The 16,917-nt window shown below is 41.0% G+C and overlaps 1 protein-coding gene across 1 annotated transcript; it reads right to left on the reverse strand.

Moving 5' to 3' along the window:
- Positions 1–3,924: 3,924 nt before the first annotated feature.
- Positions 3,925–6,033, reverse strand: msx1a (muscle segment homeobox 1a). Its single transcript, XM_020086329.2, has 2 exons — positions 5,478–6,033; positions 3,925–5,223 (listed from the first exon to the last, which is right to left on the reverse strand). Exons 1-2 carry the CDS (start codon positions 5,908–5,910, stop codon positions 4,805–4,807), a joined length of 852 nt encoding a protein of 283 aa, XP_019941888.1. The 5' UTR covers positions 5,911–6,033; the 3' UTR covers positions 3,925–4,804.
- Positions 6,034–16,917: the final 10,884 nt, after the last annotated feature.

Genomic DNA, 16,917 nt, shown 5'->3' on the forward strand with positions numbered 1-16,917 from the left:
ACACGGCACCAAAAATGCTAAATGCTGCACAATTAAACACAACAATTTAGCCCAAGGGTGACAGTAATCATTCTCTGCTTTGTTTAACTAAATTACCTTGTAAAGCACGGATCAGAAACCTATTTACAATAAAGTTTCGGTAAAGGAGTTTGTGATTCAGTTTTTTTGTTTATGGGGTTTTCAGGCAATTTCCCATCACATTTAGTGCTTTTATTGCGTCTTAAAAGAAACGTTGCCTCATTAGTCCACATAAGAAAACGTTTCCCCTTAATTTTCAATGGACGACTGGCACACACTCCACACTTCTGGCTGTGGATGGAGGCATGTGCTGTAGAGTTCAACCCACAGTGAGATTCAAACCTCTCACGTATTAGACTGAAGCTGCCCCTCCTGTCAACACTGAATGTACCTAATGAAGCCACAATTGTTCAATGGATTTACATTTTGCAGTAATTATTCAACAGAGGTCACCTCAAGTCTTCCAATGGCAATAGATGATGTTACCTGGTCGCCGATAACTTTAACCTAGTGTGAGTCTTAATTCAGGTAAACCAAAAAAGATTAAAAAACATAATTGTCCTCTGCTGAACAATACAGGCCCGTTAAGCAAAATGTAGTATATAAATTAAAATAAATATACAATTAAATAATATTAGAATATTTACATAAATAATACAAAATGTTCACATCTATATTTGGCCTGTATGTGCTTGTTGCTGCCCGGAACTAAGACGTCCAACTCAATAATGTATTTACATCCTTTCTTTAATATTGACTTTTACTGCATGATGGAGTCCAACGTCATGTTGCGCTTATTACATTTCATTTTTGAAACATGTCGTTGTTGTAACATTTCTGTAAATTCCCTGCATGTGAGCACATCTGGTTTTCTGCAGGGGGCTGCGCTTTATTGGTCTTTTTTGTTGAAGGCGGCCAAAAGAAATCGGTGATGATGTGTATCAGTGCTCGGAGTGAACCGTGATTTATAACATTCTATGCTGCATGATTAATAGTATTTACAACACACGGTTTTGACTGGCTGGACTCACACTGTATGTTTGTAGTTGCACAGCAAGAACATGATTGTGCGTTCAATTTAATACGCTGTGCCAGGGTTGTACGTGCGTGGTTATTTATGATGGAAATTGAACTAGTAAACATTTTCCTGCGTACGAACGAATTTGTTGTGGCCCATTTTTCGCTTGTATGGAGGCTGCTTGGACAGAGTTAATATCATGTGAAACGCTTCTGTCCATCTATCCATAATTTTCTCCGCACATATAAGACATTGAAAAAAAAACATATATTTATAACAGAAATCACGTTCAAATGTGTTAAGAAATATAAATATTTCCTCGGTTTAATGTTCGAAGTTACCCAAAGAACAACAAGTGCGTCCAGCTAAGACGATGTCTACTTCATATTCATACTCCTGCTGTGTTGTGACTTTGATCGAACCTTCTCATTCTTTGATCAGCTCCTCTGTGACTCCCCCTCTGAACAGGAGGTGGTGGTGTGGTGTTTGGAAGGAAACACAGAGGGTCACCTCTGGTCAGGTCCTCCACATCTCGTATAGTAATAATGTGTTTAGTGTTTTATCTAGTAAAGGTTCAGTTACACTTTGCTAAACGGTTCAATTACTACAGGGACTGGATTAACCCTGGCAGCACTTTGTCTGATATTTTAGATCAAATCACAGCGCGTGATTAGACTTTGTGACTTGCAACGGTTTAGACCAACATATGAATATATATTAATATGGAGTGTCATTTATTACAATTAAAGTCTAATAAAATGCCCCATCAATTATTTAGTTTTTTACAGAGTTCGTGAGAAATTGAAACCAAAAACGTCAATTTATTTCTAATAGCAATGTTGAATCTTCATCAATGATCAGGTATCATAGAGCTTTAAACATGTATTTATGTGTGATAGAAAAAAAAAGGTAATTATTATATTTATATGAAGGAAGTAACCTACAGTTTTAACAGAGATATGTAGTAGATTTATAGGCCTGTTTGTAATTTACGTCTGGTGGCAGATGTTAAGCGAGTTTATGTATTTTTTTGTACATTTTTGTGAGTCCATTCCGACACAAAGACATTTATAACATAACATGTATCTTGAGTTTTTACGCTTTTCTGACATCACTTATCTCCTGGACACATTAAGATATTTAGGAATAAAACCAGATCAATCTTAAGTTTATTTTCGGCCGAACTTTGTCCATTAACTTTTAATTCAGGTTATAAAAAGCCTAAATAACACATCATCTGAAAGTCTTCTGAAGTCTCTGGAACCTCCAGTGATCGTCTTCCTCAAAGATCATTTATCTGAGCTGACTCCTCACAGCCTGAGCCGCTTTATGTGCTGCAGATCAAGAGGGTTTGACTGCAGAGTCAAACAGCCTCCTGTGATCTTTCAGATGATATAAACAAGTGAGTTTTGTTTTCTGTGTGACTCCTGGCCAGATAGAGAGCGAGGGGGGGAGAGGAGGGTGCCAAACAATGAGGAGAGGTTAAAGAGAATGGACGGATCCCCCTTTGGCTCTTTTGTGTCAAGTTTCTTCTCCTTTCAGATGGAGCGCTCATCCGTATGATTTCACCTTATTGTCAGGGATCATGTATTAATTCCTGGCTCATAGAGAAAATGCTGCGGAGAAAAAACAACTCTCAATAAAAAAATAAAACGTGGAGGAAGATTCAGCGTGGATTGAAGTAAAGACTTTTAGAAAACCGTCTGGATTTAAATGCATGGCATTGATTGAGTATAGGATTTTAAATCAGAAACTGATTAGTTAAAACCTCTGTGGAGATAAAGGAGATGCAGGCCCTGGTTTGGGACAGAGCAGGAGGAAGTCTCAGCGCAGAGAGGAGCACTGTTGCCCGTCCCAGTCCCCCGTTGACATTTTAGGAATGATAAAAGTTCCGCCTTGCCTGGAGCTACAGCCTCTCTGGAGCCGGCCTCAGTCTGCGGCAGATTGCCTTTGCTCATTACAGCAATTATTTTACTGCAATTTAACCCCTGCCTGAATGGCAGTGCAGTCAGGAGAAAGCCTTTAAACGTGCTGCAGGCTGGCCTGTAATTTTCCCCACAGCCTATCTGATGCTTGTTTTGTCATTTGTCTTTAAGGTCATCACCCAGGAGCTTCAAATATTTTCTTTACGCGCTCCAGTCGTGAAACATGTTTGTGTGTGGATCGGCGCACTGGTCCCGAGCGCCCTGTGCTCTCCATGATGGGGTGTCACCTGGCTCGTTTTACACCCTAAACGCCCTGTAATGACACTCTGGTGGATTGTTTACAAGCTATTTAAACCCCGGAGAAGCAATCTCCAGTATTTATCGGTGTGTTTTGAAGTCAGCACAACTGGCTGTCACCCCTCCCACCCACTCCAAACTCTTCTGGCGCCAACAAAATCTAGGTTAGTGTTTTTTTTTTTCCTTTTTTTTCAAAGCAATAGGCAACAGCTGTAGCAATACATTCCACCAAAATAACATGTCACAAGTTTAAATTCACAGGGCACCATGCTCTGCGAGCTCCGTGCGTCTTTGCGTAAGCACAGAAAGTGAGAGGTCTGCATGTAAATGCTGGACACTACAGACTCAATGTTGTGACACGAGGCCTTTAGATATCAGTGAAATTTGAAAAGACTAATCATATATAAATCTTTAAGCAGCAGTATTATTAATATTTTCTTTTTTTTCTTGCTTAAACAGACCTCATTTAAATTTTCATTTTCGCTTTCTCTCAAATAATCGTGTTTCGTTTCCTCACAAAAGCCGGAAATATCTTCGTAAATGGGCAATGGTTTGCAAAATACCAATTATTTCCTTATATTTTTCCATCATGGTAAAACTTACATTTTCACAATTAGATTTTTGGTAAATTTTGGTGCAACAGTCACGTCAGTCAAAACGAACAACTTCTTCATGAAAAAGGAATAAACAATTTATTAAGTTATGTCACAAATATATTCATAATATAAATGAGGATATTCTTCAAATATACATTATTTTACAGTACACATATCCCTTCCGAAGGGAATCATCCGACAACAGACAGTGCTGTTATAAAAAAAGAAAAACAAATGCTGTGGTTCTCCAAATTCTCAAAGAGCATCATTGACACTGGGCTCAGTAACCTACGTTACGCACTGATATGAATGCAGAAAAATGAAAGTGTGGTTTTTTTGCAGCAGCCCACAAATGCAATGAAACCCAACATTGGTTAGTTGGTGCAAAATATCCAGCTGCGTAATAGTCTGTCACTCGTTGAGGCTTGAAAAATACCTTTATAGGTGCTGTAAGTCGCAATAAAAGGCAAAGAGTGGGCTATCTCTGTCTGTGGCGCACAGCCTGCTGTCCATGCTTAACTGTCCATCAGTGATCAATCATAGGCCTACAGGTGCTGAGCTGTTCCACTTCTGTACCACAAAAACACCCACTTTAAAGTCGTTCTTTTAATTCTCACAGATTTCTACTATCATTGCGTTCATGGCTGCTACTATTATTTTTAAATCCATTGACAAAACTGATTTAAAGGATAAAATTAAATGACTAGTAAAGCTGGATTGTTTTTGCAGTGTGTGAACTTACTGGCGAGGTCACGAGAAGTGGATAAACTTCAAGGTCCTCAGAAGAGGGATTTATTAGAAGTTCCTGGTCCCCAGACCAGATGTGACACTGAGCTCACCTCCAGGATGCCTCTGTATTTACTAGTGTCACCTCACCTGTCCAACTGTTCCCCCACCTCTCGCTTTGGGGATGTCACAAAGTAGTCTCTACCCCTCGTCCTGCGTCCCTGTCAAGCCAGGTGGTACATACTGTATCCGACGTGCGCGGCGTACAGTCCCACGGGGGAAACCGGCAGCGAGTGCCTCTGGAATGGGTGCGACCCTGCATAGGACCCGGGGACGTGTGCACCGAGGGGAAAGGAAATCCCGAAAGCTGGCGGCAGCATGGGCTTAGCTGCCATTTTCAGTTTTTCAAGTTCTGCCTCCTGCAGCCGCTTGGCTTTGGCTCTCCTGTTCTGAAACCAGATTTTGACCTGGGTCTCCGTCAGGTTGAGGGAACTGGAGAACTCTGCGCGCTCGGCGATGGAAAGGTACTGCTTCTGGCGGAACTTCCTCTCCAGGGCCAGCAGCTGGGACGTGGTGAAGGGGGTCCGGGGCTTTCTGTTCGTCTTGTGTTTTCGCAGAGGGCAAGCGGGAGGACTCAGCCTTCCTGCAATAAGACAAAACGCTTTCATTTAAACCACTGCATTACTGCGCGTAATGCCAAAATCCACGCAAGACAAATACATTCGGGTACAAAGTTATCACATAAAACACTCAATAACTCTAATAGAAATTATTGTCTTCACAAGTCCCGATTTATTTAAGACTGAGAACATAAATTTAAACATATTGTAGTTATATTTACCAACGCTGTTACTTATTTTTCGAATCTATTCGAAGCGTTAACACCATAGAACTTACGTGGAGGTGTAGGAGAGAAACGGGGGCTCTGTATCCATGAAGACCTGTCGTTACTGTCCGGGCTCTCGGGTTTAATCAGCACGTCTTCTGGCATGTTCATGATCTCTCCCATTGAAAACGAAGAGCTCATGGGCAAAGCAGGAAGTGCAGTATCCAGACTCCCGAAGGAGCCCATCCGTGCGCTTTTCCCCAGCACTTGGGACGTCCCGGCCACGGACATGGCGTCCGGAGATGGCAACTCTCTGCTTGGCTTCCTGTCAGCCATCAGTGCCTCGACGCTGAAGGGCAGAATCGCCACTTTGGGCTTCCTGGTCTCCTCTGCGGGACTCAAGCTGGTCTGCATCTCGCCTCTGCTGAGGAGAGCCGGGCGGGGAGGAAGGTCTTCGGTTTTCAAAGCAGCGGTCAAAGCTGACATGGCGATCGATGGGGCCATACAGGTCCGACTGGCACTGGTGGGAAAGCGACCGGTTGACTCGGGTATCGCGAAGGAGTTTCAGAAAAGTTGCTGCATGTAGTGCGCCCTAAGGTGACGGTATCCTCATGTTTATGTGACCAAATTGGAGTGCAGGGCTATAATAAGGCAGGCGTGGATGGAGAGGCAGCCAATCAGGGGTGAGATGGGCTGGCCCCTGAGAGACACCGAAAAAAAAGGAAAAAAATCACAGTGGGAAAGTTAACAATAGTTACTTCAAACACAACCAACTTTAAACACAACTAATTCCAAGACTAAATCCTCCAGTTATAATCCTTTTACGCACAGGGTCAGCCTTGAACCCTATAAGGCTAAACCCTGTCCATGATTTCTATTATGACCCACTGTATGATTACAACATCTCTGATACATTTTCTGTCCCAAACATTTGGACAAGCTTTTTTTTCAGTTGGACCCACCTGATAACTCAGCAGTGAATCTTGGGATATTGCACAACAGTTTACTGGTCGTCTTTATGTGCTGAACCTCTCGCAGCGCGCTGTTTATTGATGGCTGCAGGGCTCTAATCAGATTGAAACACACAGGCCTTCGGAGTCATTTAGGGGTAATTATCCGGCTTTAGAAGGAGGGGGGTCATTGGGATTTTTTCCCTCTTTGACTACATCCATTAATGTCAAAATTCTGTGGAGTCTGGGGGCGAGGGGGAGGAGACAGCGTGGAGTCAGGGAGGGATTTAACCCAGGACTGTCATTGATTTACCTGGCTCTACCTTCTGTGCCTTATCATTACGCGCATTATGCTCCTCTTATTGTCATTATTGTCCCTTATATTATATATCACTACATCTTTATAAAAGTGGGTTATCTCATTATCTCATTGGATGCAGGCTTAAAGTTGGATTAAATAATGCCGCAGTTCAAATGTTGCAGTCCATTTTTACATTCAAAGTATGCTTCAGGAATCTTGAACGACATGAAACCATGTTGCCTGTTTTGCGGTGTCGTCAGTTCTCAGGCGTCGCTAATTGTCAGGCATAAACAATCTGTCAAGATTTGTCAGTCATCCTAATGGCCAGACAAGTTATGTTGTTTTTAGGCGCCAGCAGCGGCCGGATCAAAGCGCTCGACTTTTAGGGAGACTATTGAAAAAGTTCAACCCGCACCAAGAGCGCAGCGCCGCCTCCTCCTCCGTACCCGCCCTAGCCCAGGGACACTGAGCCATTCAGCCTGAAAAATTAGCTTTTTCTCAGCCGATCGCACGCCATTTCCATCTATTCAAATGAGCGCCACGGTCGGTGTAATAGTAGGCGCCTCAGAAGAAAAGGTCAGCGCCGGCTCGTTACTTTCAGAGAGCGCCTGTCTGAAAAGGATTCCTCGGTGCAAGTGTTTCCCGAGATACACATTAGACCACATGATCCCAGTGTGAGGAGGTGTGTGCTGTTGTAATGTGACTGTGCAGGACTGGGTGAGTGTGAGACTTCACATCACTGACTCTCAGACTCTGCGCTGTAACCTTCAGAGAAATCATAATAAAGCTCCCGGACCTCCAGGACCACGGGGGTACCGCGGACCCCTCTCAGTTGAGCCAGTGCCTGGTAAAGCTTAAACTTTCTGTGGCGTGGTCTGATTGGTCGAAACGCCCTAAATGCTTCATGCACTGGAACAATGTGATTAATATTCAAGTTGACACAGTGATTTAACATTGTGGACTCGACTGTTATGTAAGCATGACAAAAATCTATAGATGACACGACAAGGTAGGCCTTATCATGATTTAACAAATAATGCATGAGAGTTGAGTTGCATGAGTTTAGCGTAAGAAATAAAAGAAATGAGGCTGAGCATGTTGATTGATTTTATAAGTTGTGCTTCGTAGTTTCCAAAAATAAGCGTGTAAAAGTACTGATGCTTCCTTTCAACATGTGTCTTGAACAACAGTGTGACTTCCGGTTGACGCGTTCATATTTAAATGGCAGCCAGCCAAGCAGATAACCAGGTTCCGCTTGGTTTCTTAAGACGCAGCTTAAGTATTAATTTATCATTTCCTCAGACGCAGACCCTTTGTCTGTCTGTATGTGTATGTGCGTGCGTGCGTGCGTGCGTGTGTGTGCGTGCAGGTAGCAGGCAGCAGGCCCCGCGCGCCTGCAGCTGCAGCGTGTTTGGAAACACTTAAAGCCTCTAACCTGGAACGAGTGCCATTGCTCCAAAAGCTTTGAAGTCACCGGGAGTCTCTGGGCTCCCACGTCCGTCTGAAGTCCCTCTCTGCTTGGGGCTCAGACACTTAACCCGTCCCATCTACACCGATCGTTAAACGAGCCTGCGTAAACACAAATACGCACACATGAGACGCATTAACGCGCGCTGTTTTGGTCAAGTGTGGCCACAGCGCATGGCCTGCTGTGTTTTTCCTCTTTGCGTGGATGTGCAGGCCTGCTCCTTCAGAGACTCATAATCAGACTGCAAACACTGCAGGGCTGTGATTACTGTTACTACCTCTGCACGCTCCAGTGTTCTATGGTTTGAGGACCGTGGTGCAAAAATGGTTATCTGGAAGTTTCAGTTGCTCAGACGCTCAGTTGCTCAGTATCTGAATCGATGCGTAATACCACAAAAATAATAGTTGTCTATTATTATGTCTCCTCTCATTGATAATTTTGTTTGATTATCTCGACCAGGAGGTGATTTGAATGAACTTCTGTGCTGCTGCAGTATTCTTGTCTCCAGTCTATTTGTCTGGGGAACAGAGGGACAGCGGTGCTGAGAAACAATGTTGGTGGCAATTAGCATCCCAAACAGTGGCCTTAAAGAAGACTGATGTGCCATGGAGAAGACGATTACCATCGCGTTTTATTGAAATCCCGAGGCAACAAATGAGGGCCGAGCTGCGATACAAAACGACCTCCAGCCTCATCGGGCCTTTATTGAACTTTTATAAACTACCTTTGATTTGCAGTCAAGAGGCAGGGACTCCACACAAAGGCCCATTGTTGCCTCCTCTCAAAGTTGTCTTAACCCCTTTCATGCGAGCCCTGTCAGTTTAGACTGTAAAGACATTATAGGGGGTGTGGATGTCAAAAGACACTTTCAGGAGAAAATATTTGCACTTGGTGCCGGTCAGTGATTTTTCCTGAGGGGTCGGTGACACCGAACATGTGAGAAACTGCAAATCCTAATCTCAGTCACACTTTTTTTTAATTTAAGGCGGACTTTGCGCCTGCACGTGACGCTGGAGTCCCTTAAGGCTGATGAAGTTAGTGGAGATGTGCGGAGCGACAAGAACGGCCCAACCCGGTTCTGCACAATTATACATCATGTCTCCTGAGTTTCAGAGCAATTAGCGCAATCAGGCGGAAATGAGATCACTTCGCTGCCAGTGAGTAACAGGCCTCACGGTCCTTTCAGCGTTCACTCCTCACACCGCCTGCATGTGCAACACTGGTCCAGTCCGACAGGTGGATGAGTCCAAAACGCACTTATGTTCGATTAACTCATTTAATTACCTTTGCATTTAACACGATATAATATAGACTATTTTTGTCATAAACTTGTGTGCTACAGCCAATTTAACAAAACATCACTAACAATACAATGTAGTTTAAGCTCCAAGTGCATCCTGGGCAATTATATATGCTGAACTCGATTATTCGATTATTGAATATTATATCATAAATTAAATATGTATACATATTATTAACGATGCATATTTTAATCAGAATGCACCGTGCAGCTCTGCATATTTTATCATAGTAATTAGGCTTAAAATGACTCAAACCTGTCATCATTTAGCTCATTGTGATAATCAAAAAATATAACATTAACATATATGTATTATTATTATTTATCAGATGAACTAATTATACATTTATTGGCAACCTTCAGTAATAGGTTGTGAAGTTTCAGGCAGTGAGAGGTGGTCAAATACAGTGAGACGCTGCAGCAGCTCGGACACACTGCACCGGTGATAAATGTGAAGTTTCTGGGACTAAACCACGAGGTTCGGACCAAGAAGAAGAATCGGATGTTTTTGGAATCATGAACTCTTAAGTGGATCAGATGCAGCGCTTAGTCAACTCTGTGCTCCATTCATCTGCCTCAGCTCTCCCAGCGGAGGACAGGCGGGACGAATGTGTCCCACGGTGATGATAAAACCCCTCACGCCGTCCAGGGGCAGAGGAGGAAGAAGAAGAAGAAGAAGAAGAAGAAGAGGTTTCCAGCTCGGTTGTCGCCAGAGCAGCGGGTGAGAGGTGGGGGTGTGTCCTGCAGCCACAGTCTCTAAAGAAGAAATACTGTATTTGCCTGGCATCGCCACAAAGTCGGTGAAATGATGCACGATGGTTCTAAGGTTGTCTGCTGGGAAATATAGAAACCTAGACACTCTTCTACCTCGGATACAAAACACACGACCCTCGAGAAAAGGAAATCATTTCCATGTCCCAGTTTCTCTCGTTTAGGGTCTGGTTTTTGTTGGTGCTTTATTTTCCAGGTTTATCAGAGCATCGTGAATCAGTTGCGGTTCTGCGCTCTGATTGGCTGAGCTGCAGCAACACGGCAGTTTACCTGACATACCTGTGACCGCATCCCTGCTCGTTTCATATTAATGCGCTAATGAAAACCAGCCCCTCCTGCGGTCCCGAGGTTATTTAACAACTGTTTACTAAAGTCGTCAAGAAATATAACTCAACATTGATAATTCATTTCAGACTGAATATATCACACACCAGGTTTCATTTTCAGTGTTAGGACTATTATCTTCACCATCATAGATGTTCTCAATGAATCACTGGCCTCACTTTGAGCTACAGTTGCTTATTGATCAAATTGCAGGAGGTATTACAAGAAGTGCACAGGACTCTATGACTGCATCAAATGAAAGAGCAATTTGATTTAATTTTAATTAAGTATGATTATTCAAATAAGTTGTATGAAATCATTTTTTGTTCGATTAATAAAACGTTTAAAAAAATACAGTTACAATTATATACTTTGCTTATACTGCCTATTTAATAAATAATGCATTCTTTACACATTAACACATCATTTAAACATTATTATTATTATTGCTATTAATTTAGACAAAACAAAAAACAACATGAGCAAGAAATCGTTGGAAATTAGAAATGTTTACGCTAGAAAATAATCTAAGTTTTATATTATTAATACAATAATTATGTATAATATACAATAATTAGCTTACACACAGTCGGTTGAGAACAAGTGCACACACACACACACACACACACACACACACACACACACACACACTCAGTGATAGGATCACACTCACAGCCTGACCTCTGCATGACTTTAGAATCAAAATCATTTCATCATGTGGTATCAGTGTCGGTGCGTCGTTCACTCCGCTGTAAAACTTAGATAAAACTGCGGCTTTTTAAATTTACAACATTCCATCGTTCAATCACAGACATCTCAATTACCCGAGGTATTGGTGTGAAATTGAATTATTACGTCTTTATGTCTTTCACGCCATTAAACAGGAAGCATACTCAAATCATTTGCAAATCACTGGCCTGGCTAATATGATATAGAGCATCTAAATGGATTGATTCACTCATGACAAATCACGGGATTTATTTTGATAAGTCGATCGTTTTTTGTTTTTTTCTAACAGCGAGTGTCTCTGTTGATTAGACACTGAATAGATGCTTAAATGAAATGCTTAATAAGCGCATAACAAGAAGTAGTTTCCACAACAACTCATTTATAATCGGGCATATGCGGATTATAAGGATGCTTAATGATGAAGTAAATGATCAAAACGCTATCAGCCATATATCCCAGAGCTCAAAACAAATTGCAGGAATAATGAAAACATGTCTAGTCTTATTTTTAGGATAGAAGCTGCTGCAAACATTATTGCTTTAGTTACTTTTCCAGCATGAGCCTAAACAATAATAATAATAATGACAACAAAATAAACATAATTATTATTATTATTATTACTATTATTATTGCAGTAGTAGTAGTAATTGTAATATTATAGGCCTACTACTAAATATGTTTTAATATAATTACTTACTATGAATATAATGTATTACACTTAAAATGATTATTATGTATATGATTAACTTTATACAATAGCACATATAAAGTATTTATAGTTCTAATTCTAATTCTAATATATTATATATAATTATAATACCTTAATAACTATTGTCCATAATGATAATAACTGTAATTATTATTGTCATAATTATCTGAACATGATGATATTTATATTATAATAATGGCATCACAATGTATAATTATTTTATACAATAAAAACTATTACCTTATTTATTCTAATTGCATAATCACATTTAGAGCTTCAAATAAATAAAATCCTTTGTGAGAATGTTTAACGATGCTAATAAACAAGATAATAAAGATTACAACCTTCCTCATGTGCTGAAGCAGATATCAGCTCTTTTATTTGTCAGTGCCATTCATGTTATCACATTATATTCAACTAAATATTAAACAATTTCATATTTTTGTTTGTAAACCAATAGCTGATTATCTCCTCTGAAGATAACACCACCAAATCTAATTTTCCTTTGGACATAATCATTTCCCATTTTCATCAAGATATGCAACATAATAACAGTTGTGTTGGAAATTAGTTCTGTGGGAACTGACATCGGATACAAATAGGTTTTGAAATGCAACCGAAGGAATTTGCACGGTTGTGTGTGGGTCAGCCATTTTTACAAGATCACCACAAAATCTCTGTCTTGCACTTCCATGTACATAAACCATCCTCCCAAAAACCTTAAGCCCATCATTTCGGGCTGTTCCCACTTGCTTTAGATCTGACCAAAGAAAAGCAAACCAAAACAACAAAGCGGGGCAGAAGCAGGGGTTTGTCTGGGAAGTTGCACTGTGGACAGCAAACTGTGGCGTTCCCTGTCCTTCAGATCACACTGCAGCAGACTTGGCTCCATCCTAATCTCACAAGTCTCAACAGTCTGCAACTCAAGTTTATCCAGAGGGGGTTCAACCTCTCATAGCCCCCCCATCGCCATCCCATCTAACCCCCTGTCCTCCGCCTGCCTCCACCCAGCGGAACACTCTGTCAGTGACCCTTTGCTGACTTTGGCTGCCTAATCCTTTAAATGTGGGCAAAGCCTGAAATGATGAGGAGTTGGGCTTTTTATACAGGTGATGTCCTTTGCCTCTCTGTGTTTCCTTATGGCCAGCGGGATCAGCCTAAAGACACAAGAGATCCTCTGGTTGTAATGGGCCAGGCAGAAAACACCACATCGAGCAGTCTGCAGCAGGAATGCTGGAGGATTTGTGTCAGATTCTGCCATGCAGGTCACTACTGTAGGTACAGTACATCCCTTTTGTTTTTTGTGAGAAAACCTGAAAGGAAGGAGGTCAGAGGGTTTGTGAAATCTCACGTTATTAATAGGAGACATTGAACATTGTATTTCTTAAGTTATATCAGTGTTTCTTTAAAGTTGCTATGGTATGAGATAGTAGGGAATATGCTGTTATGTGGTGGCTACTGTATAATGCATTGGGTAGTGAATGGAGGCCAATGAAACCATACTTAAATGGCTGAATGACTGAATAAGTTTACGAAAAATAAATACACACCAAAGCGCTGCTTACCAAATGCACACAGATGGAATGAGTAAGCACTCCCCTAAAGTCGAACTTTCATTGTGTTGCCTGCAGTTTGGCAAAAGAGTTAAAATTCAGGAAATCTGATGCTCTGGCTGTTGAAAGATCGTGTTTATTTAAACTTTATATTCTGAAGTCAGAAGAAAAAAATTATTTCAAAGAACATCCACAACATTTGCCACTGCCTGTCTATTCATAGCATGTGTCTCTGTATAACATCATCATCTCAGGCTGTTGACAATGCACACACACCAAAGATGCCCCTGCTGTCTCAGTTCCCCTGTGAACTCACTGGGGCAGCAGTACTGGTACCCACCTCCTTCCACAACCCCACCCCTCCCCTATGGGAGACATATTTAATTTAATTAAGGCCTGTCAACGCTATTGATTTTGGCACTTTCAATTATGGCTCAGCCGTTTATGGGCTCCATGGGCTGTGGATCTACTGATCTGTGATGAGGGGGCCCTATCAGTGCGGGACCACATGGACCAGGAGCCTCTTTGTCTTCCTTATGGCCCTCTGCTGTCTACAGGAGACACTGACGTATGGTCGTTGCCTCGGTCCCACTCCCCTCCTGCTACCCATAATTAATCCCTCATTAGACAGGTCTTTATTGTTTAATTTGTGCAGTTCGTAATCAAATTGGGCAGATTAATTGCTACAGAATTTAGATACGCGGGTGAAAAATAACCACTTTAATTGCCTTCAGGTTTTATGACGCCTGAGGCTTTTTACTGAGCCCATCACGGGGCCCAGTGAAATATCTCACACCCTCAAGAATTTTCCCTACATCAGTTTTTGAGTGATGAACCGTTATAGGGGTGCTCTTTTTAGAAAGCACGGAGGCTTAGCTGAAGCTCATTAAAATGTTTCTCAGAGATATATTTTCCCTTGCAGTCCTAATTGCAAAAGTCAGCCTTACAAATTCTTGTGTTTATTTATGGCAGTGGCCTTTTGCTTGTGTTGTTTGTCAGAGCTTCATGGTCAATGTAGTGTGTGAAAGAGAGAGAGGTGAAGTAAAGTAGTTCAAGGAGGTGAGTAGGTGTGCACGAGAGAGGTAGTGTGTGTATACAAGAAAATGAGTAAATGTATGTAAATATGAGTTAACTTTATGTGTGTTCAGGACGGTCTTGTTATTATTGCTGCCTCTCATATTGTAGTTTCTTCAGCATAAAGTGATCTGGATGAATAGTGTTATAGGTGTGACAATAAAACTGTAACAAGCTATTTGCTTGACACCTTTTACAGCATATATTTAAGTGGTGACTAAAACACCAGTAGCTTCTAACACTTAATAAAGAAATACTTCTGTACGCTTTGCACAGGCACCTTGTAAATGCAGTTCTAAGCTAGATTTAAGTGAAAACAGAAATGAATATTGCCGTCACTTTGAATGGGTTAAGGTTCACAGACTTGAATGAAGAAGTGAAGGTAAACCTTTGTTCTGGTATTACCTGAATCCATTACCTGCTTGGACATAACATGGTTTGTGACCAAAAAACAAAACACATACATACCTTTTAAACTTGTATTAAATCTGACCAATAAGTTCTGTCATTAAAATAACACAAAATTTGATAGTTTATTCTGAAAATGTGGAGGTTGAAAGAAAGTCTATAACCTCTAAAAGTCTGAGAAAATATGCATTATTTATTTCTAAAAAAAATATTGAAAAATTGTGAAGCCAACTATTCATAATTCAAATAAAAAAATGAATAAGTAACTTATCTAATATTAATTATTTGACGAACAAATTAAGAATTTCAATATTACTGCTGATTTTGACAAAGCTGCTGATTTTGACAATCATTAATAAAACACATTTTTGTCTCTGATCAAATTTCAATGAGACTTTGACTTCACAAACCATTTTCCAGACTGTGTGATGTGTGTTTGTGCACACGCATGTGCGAAGTCCCACAGGGTGTGTACACATACGCAGGGCATCATGTTTCCATGACATCATTTAATGAGAGCATTGATGTCAAAAGTAGGGTAATTGTGTCGGCTGTCGTGTCACCATACACCTTGGCAATTACAGCGTCACTCAACGATTATGGTTCATTATCTCTCTGAGAGGCCGGCAGTCAAAACAATGGAGTCGCACAAACCTATATGCTAATTGTTAGCAGACACAACTGGATGTGTGGAGCCAGCTGAAGTGGTATATATTTGGCTTCTGTTAAAAGGTATGGGAATCTTAAAGGTGAGTTACACAAATATGATTATTAGATTTCACTTGATGGACAGGTGAGCATAGTGAGAAGTACAGGTGTGCTGTTAAGCGATGGATCTAGCTGTTAACTACAGTGCAGGAGGACAGGACTGGATGATTTAGTGGAAAATACTGAGAACCATTTGAAATGTGGAATTAAGAGTAATTCAGGAAAGGATACCGACCCTTCTCAAAAAAAAAAAAAAGTTGGAAAAGTTGAAGAAAAAGTTGGCGAGTATGTGCAGAATCCATTAGGCTCCACCTTGAAACATTAAGTCCAGACAACAGGACATGCGTGATCTACTCACAATGGAATTTCTTTTGGATGTGATATTATTTATGAAACGTTTTCTTTCCGTAGATGAACGCTCATTCCATGGTTGAGCAGGTACTGTCCACCATTTTGTGCCCTCACTAACTCCTGTGCCCTCTCTGCAATACTTAAGACCTTATAAGGCAGCGTGGATTCCTCTGGCCTGCATGCTTCGCATTATCTTCACATCCCCCTCATTCAATATCTCTGATGATTATCTGTGTTGAAGTTGAGGGCCATGACCAGGAGCCTCGGTCCTTTTATGCACAACTGGATCTCGGTTTGTGTTTTCTGTGTCATTGTGTGTATAATTGGTTTTGTTTCCAGCAGATGGTCGTTCACTGTTACTGTGAACTATGATAAAACTATTATAAACTGTGGAACGATTGTTTTTGGAGACATGCATAGTCAGAATTTACTGTTTGAGCTTCAGCAGGTTTGGATGGTTTACAGGACGGCATGCATTCAGAGTTATGATTACTCCGACCAAGTGATGACAATCGAATCTGACGGCATCACTGAATAACTTTTATATAACCACTCTTCACCGACTCTTACATAATGCTATTCAGCTCACTGGACCTGAAATTCTTCTTAGAAATTGGAAGCAGCTTAGCGAGTACTCAGTGACCCAGATAATTTCAGGGATGGTTTAATCCTTACTGGACTTGCAAATTGAATCCTACTGTATATCAACAGTGCTTTTCCTCAGTGAGTCATGATGAAAAGTCTCCATTTCGCACCATGATATTTTGAAATTGTGTATAAATCACTTTCAGGACTTTTCACATGTTATTTCTACATCTTTCTGCTGATCATCTAATGCTATGCTATGCTTATTGTAAGGGTAAGG

The sequence above is a fragment of the Paralichthys olivaceus genome, chromosome 2 (assembly GCF_024713975.1).
Source record: "Paralichthys olivaceus isolate ysfri-2021 chromosome 2, ASM2471397v2, whole genome shotgun sequence".
Taxonomy (NCBI): domain Eukaryota; kingdom Metazoa; phylum Chordata; class Actinopteri; order Pleuronectiformes; family Paralichthyidae; genus Paralichthys; species Paralichthys olivaceus.